We start from the raw sequence: 9,985 nt of genomic DNA, 5'->3' as shown, positions 1-9,985 counted from the left end.
TGGCCTGTTACAAACTAGTCAGAGGAGACCAGCAGGCATTGGGGGAGTCCCTGTTCCCCCGAGCACTACCAGGAGTGACTAGAAATAATGGTCACAAGCTGGCAGAGGGCAAATTCAAATTAGACATCAGGAGGTGCTACTTCACTGTCAGGGTGGCTAGGATCTAGAACCAACTTCCAAGCAAAGTGGTGCTGGCTCCTACCCTGGGGGTCTTTAAGACAAGGCTTGACAATCACCTTTCTGGGGTCGTATGACCCCAGTACTTTTTCCTGCCATGGCAGGGCGTTGGACTCAATGATCTGCTCAGGTCCCTTCTGACCCTACTAACTATGAAACTATGCTGCTGGAAACTTCAGGAGCAGGCAGGGACTGCATTGACATGGCAGGGGGTTAGGGGTGTGTTCACTCATGTTTGACAGCCAATCGGAAGTGGACCAGGCAGTTGGCTGTGCTTGGCAGTCTCTGCTATCCCAGGGAGCTTGTGGGGCCTTCTGGGAAGTGTGCAAGAGTGCCCTCAACCTGCTGGCCTTAGCCAGTACAGGCAGACTGCATTTCCACCCCACACCCCCACGAAAGGGTGAACATATATTCTGTTCTCTACTGATGTAACATAGGTCGCTTACAGAATACCATGTAAGTTAGATTGATCCCTGCTCAGGCATTTTGAACATCTGTACCTGGCCCAAGGGGGAATCCTATTATATAGACCTGTTTATCCTAAACTCATGACAGAGGTATGAGCTAGAACGTAGAGGTTTTAACATCACACATTGAGGTTTCAGGTGGTTTAATTTTTCTGAGGCAGAGGTCAGCTTCCAAAGTTTTGGGAATCACTTCTCTGAGCAAATTGCTTATGAAATATATCAAAAACTGTATTGAAAGATGTACTTCTATTAAATCTACTTCTATTAAAAAAGCTGGGCTTTCCCAAATGAAACATTGCCAGATCTGATTGGTTATCAGACTTGCCAAAATGTCCTCATTCCTTTTGTTGTTCAGGAACTTGATGAGCAATATCAGTTAGCCAGTTCCTCCTACATTTAAAAAAAAAAGGGGGGGTGGGGAACCAGACCCTTTTCTATCACTTTGTTTCTCTGTGACCATAGCAATTTAGGAACCGTAAAACATAGGGTAAAATTAGCTACTAACCCAAAATGCCTGTTTGATAACGGTTCCCTGAATCACTCCTGGGAAATTAATAGATTCATAGAAGTAGGGTCAGAATGGACCTTGTATATCATCAGATCCGACCCTCTGCCCTGGGCAGAAGAGAAAAACTGGGCTCAAAGGACCCCAACCAGGTAGACGTCAAGCCTCCTCTTAAAGACCCCCAGGGTAGGAGCCATCACCACTTCCCTTGGAAGTTGGTTCTAGATCCTAGCTGCCCTGACTCTGAAGTAGTGCCTTCAGATGTCTAGTCTGAACCTACTCTCTAACAACCTGAGGCCGTTATTCCTTGTTACCCCAGGGGGCGCTAGGGGGAACAAGGTCTCTCCCAAACCCCACTGGTTCCCCCTAGTGAGTTTATAGATGGCCACCAGGTCCCCCCTCAGCCTTCTCTTATGAAGGCTGAACAGGTTAAGGTCCCGTAGCCTCTCTTCGTAGGGTCTTCCCTGCTGTCCCTGGATCATGTGGGTGGCCCTCCTCTGGACCATCTCAATGCTGTCCACATCCCTCCTGAAGCACGGTGCCCAGAAATGGATGCAGTACTCCAGCTGCGACCTGCCCAGTGTCACATAGAGGGGGAGAATCACCTCCTTGGCCCTGCTTGAGATGCATCTGTGGATGCACGACAAGGTACGGTTAGCCCTGACTATGACCTCACATTGTTGGCCCATGCTCTTGTGAAGGGAGTTTCCCAGCTGGTAAGTGTGCTACTGGTTCCTACTTCCCAAGTGCAGCACCCTGCACTTGTCAGTATTGAAACCCATCCTTTTTTACGTTAGCCCACCCCTGTAACCTGTCCAGGTCCTGCTGTAATCTGTGCTTCCCTACTAGCATGCCCATCTCACTCCAAATCTTGGTATCATCAGCAAATTTAAATAGGCTGATTTTCATCCCCTCATCCAAGTCATTCAAAAAGAAATTAGTGCGGGCCCAAGGACCAAGCCCTGGGGGACCCCACTGCCCACTTCCCTCCAGGACGAAAAAGACCTGTCCACCACCACCCTCTGAGTATGACCCTTCAGCCAATTTGCAATCCATTTGACTGTGTAGGCATCAATGCCACAGTTGCCTAGTTTTTTAATGAGAATGAGGTGGGAGACCATGTCAAAGGCCTTGCTGAAATTCAGAAAGACTACATCCACCACAACACCTGCGTCCAATGCTTTTGTGAACTGATCATATAAGGCAATCCATTTGGTCTGACAGGACCTGCCCCTAATGAAACCGTGCTGGTTGCCTTTGGGCATTATCCCTGTTGCTGGCCCATCACAGATGTGCTCCTTGATAATCTGCTCAAAGAGTTTCCCCAGGGTTAAAGTAAAACTACCTGTAATTGCCCGGGTCCTCCCTCTTCCTTTTTTAAAGATGGGGACCATGTTGGCTTTCTTCCAGTCATCTGGCACCTGGCCAGAGCACCACAAGTGCTTGAAAAGCCGTGCCAGGGGCCCTGCAATAACCCCTGCCAATTCCCTCAACACCCTGGGGTGCAGAGCATCTGGACCTGCTGATTTGAACACGTCCAGCCCCTCCAGAAGCTCTAACCCGGTCCTCACTGACCTTAGGCCTGGCGGCGTTTCTCCCAAATCTATCTGGAATCTTGGTCAGGGAGTCCCGGTCCCCGCACAAGAAAATGGAGGCAAAGAATTTGTTAAAGAGGTCTGCTTTCTCCTCTGGTGCAACCACCAGATTGCCAAACATATCCTGCAGGGGCCCCACATTACCTGGTGCCTTCTTCATTCTCCCTATATATTTAAAAAAAGGACTTTTTATTATCTTTGATCCTTGACGCTAGCCCTAGCTCGGTATCTGCCTTAGCTTTTCTAACAGCCCCCCTACAGACCCAAGCGGTGGAGGCGTACTCCTCTTTGGTGATAGCTCCACCCTTCCACCGGGTGTACGCCTCCTTTTTGGCAGTCAAGCATTCACAAATGCTCTTGGTGAGCCAGGGAGGCTTTTGGGCACTCCTGCCCCCCTTGCTTCTTGTTGGGATTGTCACCCCTTGGGCTCTGAGTATTGTCTCCTTAAGGAAAAACCACTCATCTTGAGCATCTTGGGCACTGAGTTCCCCTACTCTTGAGGACCCCAGCGCCTCTCCCACTAATCACCTCAACTCATTGAAGCTGGCCCTCTTAAAGTCTAGGGCTACTGCCTTGCTGCAGGCCCTTGACACCTTGGGCTGGATGGTGAATTCCAGCAAGCGATGATCACTATCGCCCAGGTCAAGGATCTGGAGCCCTCTTACCTATTTAGTGCCTCTCTCCTTAAAATATGTTGGCAGCATTCCAAAGAGTATTACAGAATTGATGAAATTCACTATAGCCTTGAGCATATTTTTACTGGGTGGGAGCTAAATCATGCAAGCACATGTCCTGAACATTGCACAGTGCCTGTGAGTGCTTTGTACCAACAAATAAACCAAGGGAAGGGTTGTTGTTAAATGTTTTAGTATCAACATGCCAGAGCTTTAAACTGGCACACACAACTGAAATCTCACCACTGAATAAGGAATACAAAGATTTTTCAGGCTCATACATTTTGGGGTTTTTTTCAGATGCTTATGAAAATATACCTGTTTGTTTAAAACTGGGTCTGGCTGCTTCAGTACATCAGGGATTTTAACTTTTTTCACTGCATGACTCTGCAGAGATCAGTTACAAGGGTAAAACTGTAGCAAATGCAGTTCACCTTCTCAATTCTAATTTTCTTTAGTTTTAAATGCTACGCAGTCAGAGCTGGTATTGTTGGAAAAAGAATGGAAGATGGAATGTCACACACCTCCACTCCAGATTAAAAAAAAACCCAGACCCGCTAGTTCCCTGACTCATGTCTGCCATTCTCATGCCCTTCTCTGCCCTGATATTAATGAACAATATAATCTCACTTTTTATAAATGAATGCAATTACGTGTGCAGCTGAGAAAACCAGGAACGGTTCTATTTTCAGATGTCTCTGTCGTCTTAGAGTACTATTTTTCCTGCTTTTTTTAAATTTAAAGAGGCTACTTACAGGAACTGGTCAGGAATTTCCAATAACACTTCTGTATTAATACTCATTTATCAAAACTGAAACTGTTTTCTGGAAAAGTTCAGTTTTGATACATTTCTTAACTCGGAAGATTTTTTCCCTGAAAAGAACCCTGACATTTTCCAAAAAGTCATTTTTGACAACTAATAACAAGTTTTATTTTAATAATATTTTGTTTAGAAATATTAGTCAATTTATTCTAGCTTGCTAAAAATAAGTTAAAAATAAAAGACTGACATCAGATTAATTTGGTTTTATATAATCAACATGAAACATTTTGAAACATGCACATTTTTTTCTCTCCAGATTTTCAGCTTGCAAAAATATTAGGGAGGGCTTATGTCCTTTCTTATGTTCTCAGGAAAAAATGCCAGTCTCTTGAAAGTTCTTGCATAACAGAAAGCTGCTTTCCACTAAACTGCAGGCCACTTGACCTGTGGAGCTTGACAAAAGGAAAGGCAAACCCATGAGCATTTCAAGCCCCACCTCAAAATATAATGTCCTACTACTCCAGGGAGCTGGAGCAAAAGCAAGGGCAACACTGGACCCCTGCTAAACCAGATGGGACAACTGATGCCCAGGAAAAAGCAAACTTGCTAAATGGGTACTTTGCATCAGCTTTTCACCAGCCCCATGGGATGCCCCTGCCTGCTGCGGGACAGGGAGGCCCGGGTGAGGGAGATTCTTTACCCTCCATCAAAGCTGACCTTGTGAAGGAACACCTTGACAGGCTGGATACTGTCAAGTCAGCTGGCCCTAAGAGTTTACACCCAAGAGTACTCAAGGAGCTGGCAAGCATCATAGCTCAGCCCCTGGCACGGATCTTTGAGAACTCCTGGTGCTCTGGTGAGGTGCCCAAAGATTGGAGGAGGGCCAATGTGGTGCCTGTCTTCAAGAAGGGGAGGAAAGTAGATCCAGCAAACTACATACCCATAAGCCTGACCTCTATCCTGGGGAAGGTTTTGGAAAAGATTATCAAAGAGGCCATCCTTAAAAAACTAGTTGAAGGCAATATCCTGAGGGATACCCAGCATGCGTTTGTTGCAGGTAGGTTTTGCTCATTTCCTTTTACGACCAGGTGACTTATCACCTGGACAAGGGGGAAGAGATTGATGTCATATATCTTGACTTTAAAAAAGCCTTCGATCTGGTACCCCATGATCACCTCTTGGCAAAACTGGCTAACTGCAGCCTTGACCTCACCACGATCCACTGGCTGGGGAAATGGCTCCACGGTAGGACCCAAAGGGTGGTGGTTGATGGAAGTCAATTGTCATGGTGCGCTGTGACCAGTGGGGTCCCTCAAGGCTCTGTCCTTGGGCCTATACTTTTTAACATCTTCATCAATGATGTGGACATTGGTGTCAGAAGCGGACTGGCCAAGTTCACTGATGACACCAAACTCTGGGGTAAAGCATCCACACCTGTTTATCTTGCTGGGATCCTATGATCCCTGCTGACTTCCTGACCCTGGGGCAGGGGGCTGGATTCAGTGATCCTCCCAGGGCCCTTCCAGCCTGAATGTCTATGAAATCTATAATATATTACATCCCATCAAGTAATGAAGTCCTCTGTGGGTACCCTCACCATGCACAAGTCTAACAGGTGTAAGGAAATGGTAGATCAAGTGCAGAAGTTGAAAGGGAACAGGGCAGAAGATACAGGACAGAGAGGGAGAGGAAAGATACCATGATGAAAGGATACCAATGGTGAGGAAAGGGGTGGGGTGGGGCGAGAAAGGAGGCAAAATGTATGTCAATACTGCTTTCAAAAGTTATGACTACAGCTCACATGGACATACCCAAGCTAGCTTAGGTAAAGAATGATAGTTTTAGCTAAAATCAAGTGTAGGCTAGTTAGTATGGAGCTTGGTGTGGGCTAGCCATTCAAGTATTTACCCAGGTTCTCAGGTGGGCTATGCATCCCATTACTGAGCTCTAGGCTACTGCAGCTATGCTGATTTAAGCCCAGTTTAGGGAGGTATGAATGAGTTAGTCTGTCACACATTTGCTGCTTCTGAATGAGAGGAGGAAGGAACAGGCCTGAGAAGAAAGCCTAGGGCACAGAACAATAAGGAATGGCATTTTGTTTTGTTTCCTTGTCATGGCCAAACACTTACGCACACCCTGCCTTAAACACCATTAGTCTATTACCAATCTTGAGAATCTTCTCATTGCATAAATATCTTGTTTTTCATACCTAGTGAACCTGGAAAACCAGTTTTGTTTTTAATAGAAATAATATTTCAAATTAAGAAATGATTGTAAGTGTATTTGCAAAAGCTAAATTTTTCAGATTTTTTTTGTACACACACATTCATTTCCAAAGCTATCATAGTATTGAACAATTTAGACCCTACTGAAATCTCAGATTGTGCAAGTCTTTTGGAATCTTTGAAACTTGAATACTTCTGTTTCACTGTTTTCACATTTGAAGAAACAGCAGGTGTGTCTTGAAAATCTAGTTATTTGTGTTAAAACTTGGTAAAAGTCAAATAATGGGTGATATTTCACTGCTCAGCACTTTTCTAGGTTTCTTATTTTTTATGAATGTTTCACTATTTCATGAATTTTATTTTGATTTTTCTTGCTTATTTTATTTTATGAAAATTCATTCATAAGGAATGAATTAAAATGGAAAATGTGAAGCCTTAGTGTCCAACACAAGTCCCATTCAAATCAATGGACAACATTCCACTAATTTCAGTAAGACTCACTCAGATGGGATTTTTTCTTTCAGATATTAATAGAATCTGATTTCCTCTGTTACATTTTTACTAACTTGCATAGACATGTTGGTTAAGATAACAAACAAACCTCATCTGACTTTGTGGCTGCACCTTAATCTCATGAGAATGTGTACACACACACACACGCACACACACACGCAGATGCATATGTATATGTTTATGTTTATACATTTATGTTTCCTTTAGATCTTTCAGAAGGATTCATCACTGAATAAAATGTCAACATTCAGCATTCGAAAATCATCTAATCAAACCGGTAATGCTGCTGCTGATTTATTTTCCTACTTCCAAAGCATTTAGACTATTGCAGAAACAAAGTTCTTCTCTTTGCATTTATGCAGTATATGATTGATTCAAGTGCTAGTTAGCCCTGCTTGTTCTTATTTAAACAGGGTCCCTTCCTCCCCATGTCCATATTCTAAGAAGGGCAGACTAATTATTTGAACGGGCAATGCAAATGAGGATCCACTTGGGAGGCAGAAGCTGCAGAACTGTTTGATTTTTATCAGCACTCTTTCTGGCTGAAGGGCTGTGTATGCCAACACCACAGAAGGAAGGTGGTGATGGGGAGAGAGAAACAGCAGGGTCAGAGATGCTTTCTACTTGCTGATGCCTGTGGTTACTATGGGGAATAAGGAGCAGCCCAGTGAGGGACATGTTGAACAGCTGGTTAAGGAAGCAAAAGGTCAGGCAATGGGCAAAGGAAATTTTGCTGAGAGAGAGAAGAAAGGGCTGCTCCTTGGAACTTCGTGGCTAAGTACAGACAGTCAAAAAGCCTGAGGCTAAATTGATTTGATATTTGCAGGTTTTCTTAAACTGCATAAATAGGGCTGGGGAAAATATGGCCCATGGGCCAGATCCAGCCTATGGAGGACTTTGTCCAACCCCTGGTGGGTGCCTTGGTCCCACTTGGCCCAGGTACTATCCTGGCACTCCCTGAGCATGCCATATGGCTGGGGCAGCTCCGCAGCGACACTACCTTTCTAGGCAGCCCAGGTGGCAGCAACTCCTTCTTGCTGCCGCCACTGCTGGCCCCAGCCCCGTGGTGCTGGTGGGGACCCATGCACATAGCTAAGCCCCAGCCTGCCCCATGCCTGCTCTGGACTTACCCACCCATGCTGAGCATCAGCAGCAATGGCAGCAGTTAGGTAGAAACTGCAGCTCAGCACAGGGGAAAAGCAGCCCCTTCTCCTTGCTGCTGCTGGGCCCTTCTTGCTGTAGCTGTCCGGAGCCCTGCCTGGGCTGCCCTATGGCTCCTTTGTGCTGCCACTGCTGCTCTGCTGGGTGGGCCAGAGGCATCAGTGTTGGTGACAGAGAAGAGAGGAGCTGCAGGGCAGCCTGGGTGCAGGCTCCAGGTGGCTGCAGCAAGAAGGGCCTGGCAGCAGGGGGGAGTGGGGCACTGCTGCTCAGCATGGGTGGATGGTCCAGAGTGGGCATGGGGTGGGCTCCGTGTGTAGGTCCTGGCTGATTTGCTCTGGTTGAGTTGAGTCTGGAGCAGGCATGGGGTGGGGTCAGGGCTGGGGGCTGTGAGCTGTTGGCAGTGGTGGGGAGGAGCTGCAGAGTGCATGAGCTCTGGGCTATTGCAGGGTGGGGGATGTGCATGTGTGTGTGTGGCTCCCACACCCACCCCACCATATGCATACCCCCTCCCCCACACACAATCAAGCCCCCCACAAACATCACACCCACTCATACCCTCCCCCACACCCTTGCCACAGTTCACCACACATACTTCCAGCCCAACCACACCCTACACACAATATACAAGAGTAAGCCTTTATTATGAGCTATTATGCAATCACCTCTATATACACTTTTCAAACCCACACAAATAAGGGCAAAAATACTCTTGGAAATAAAATATATTATTTTAGATGTTTGATTTTTAGTATATGATTTGTTTTTTTTCCTGATTCAAAGATGGTAAACCCCTCTTCCCAAAAGAAGTACTTCCGGGGGCAAAGGAGGGACTTCTGGTGGCAGAGGTTGGGGGTTAGGGCACCAGGATTTCCAAACCCAAGATGGCAACTGACCGGGGCAACTGTCAAGGGGAGGACCTACCATTGCGGGCCTCAGCAGCTCACCAAAACTTGTTACGCAGCCCTCCAGCCGAAATAATTGCCTTCCCTGCTCTAGCACCCCCTGGCTTCTAGCCTGAGCTGCTGCAAGCATGTGGCTGCATTTCCAGAATCAAAAGTGAATGTCTATTCACTTGCAAATCAGTTAAATCTATGTAGATTAGACTAACCTGCAAAGATTGAATCAATTCAGGCTCGGGCTTTTTGAATGTCTGTACTTAACCTGTGTGATAGGTTATTCTGGGGCAAGGAAAATTCTAAATCTTTCCCACTGACAATGTTTCACTTCGTGTAAATAAATATTCCCTGGGACAGAAGTGGCAACCTGTGACATTCATGCTGGCCCCTGTGTGAGGCATATGGCAGAAAGAGAAGGGAGTACAGCAGCAGATAAGGCAGGGAGCAGAAAGCAGAGTAGCAAATCGGGAAAGGTGAGGGGATTGGCGTGGCACTTGGGAAGTGTCCAGGCTTAGTTGTGCATCTACCTAAAAGGTTGGGTTCCACTGCCATTGGACATGGACTAGAAATCAGGACTCCTGTCCTTTCAGTAAGCGTCCTATCACCAGACTAAAAATATCTCAGATTCAATCTCTTTCTGATTCAGGACAGGGATTTGAATCAAGATTTCCCACAATCACTGGTGATGTGTAGGGAGGAGGTACGTACGGGTGCATGTGCACCCCCTGAGTGTGGCGGTGCACCCCCTATGAAAAGGTACCGCCAATACTGTCAGCAGTGCCTACAGGTGGTTGCCACTCGCCACCACCCCTACCATCACCGACACTGCTGGCGGTGTCTGCGGGTGGTTGCCAACCCCTGGTTGGTACTTGTCACCCTGCCCCCCTCATCCTACCACTGACAGTGCTAGCAGCATCTGCGGGAGCTCACTGCTTATCGCTGTGTGCTCTCACACAGTCAGGAAGGCCAACTACACCTTGTCATGCATCCACAGATGCATCTCAAGCAG

At 46.5% G+C, this 9,985-nt stretch overlaps 1 protein-coding gene across 3 annotated transcripts in view; it reads left to right on the top strand.

The window, feature by feature from the left end:
• SCEL (sciellin) overlaps positions 1 to 9,985 on the top strand; it is a 98,219-nt gene that overhangs the window by 10,114 nt on the left and 78,120 nt on the right. For all 3 annotated transcript variants that reach the window (XM_019529775.1, XM_019529774.1, XM_019529773.1), the window contains exon 2: positions 7,127 to 7,196. In XM_019529775.1, the coding sequence (XP_019385320.1) occupies positions 7,157 to 7,196 (40 nt within the window). In that variant the 5' untranslated portion in view covers positions 7,127 to 7,156. The remainder of the gene's footprint in view (positions 1 to 7,126; positions 7,197 to 9,985) is intronic.

This window comes from Crocodylus porosus, unplaced genomic scaffold (genome assembly GCF_001723895.1).
Source record: "Crocodylus porosus isolate Cpor-Errol unplaced genomic scaffold, CroPor_comp1, whole genome shotgun sequence".
Classification (NCBI taxonomy): Eukaryota; Metazoa; Chordata; order Crocodylia; family Crocodylidae; genus Crocodylus; species Crocodylus porosus.
Note: the sequence above shows the minus strand (reverse complement) of the source record. Positions and strands in the feature narration are given on the sequence as shown.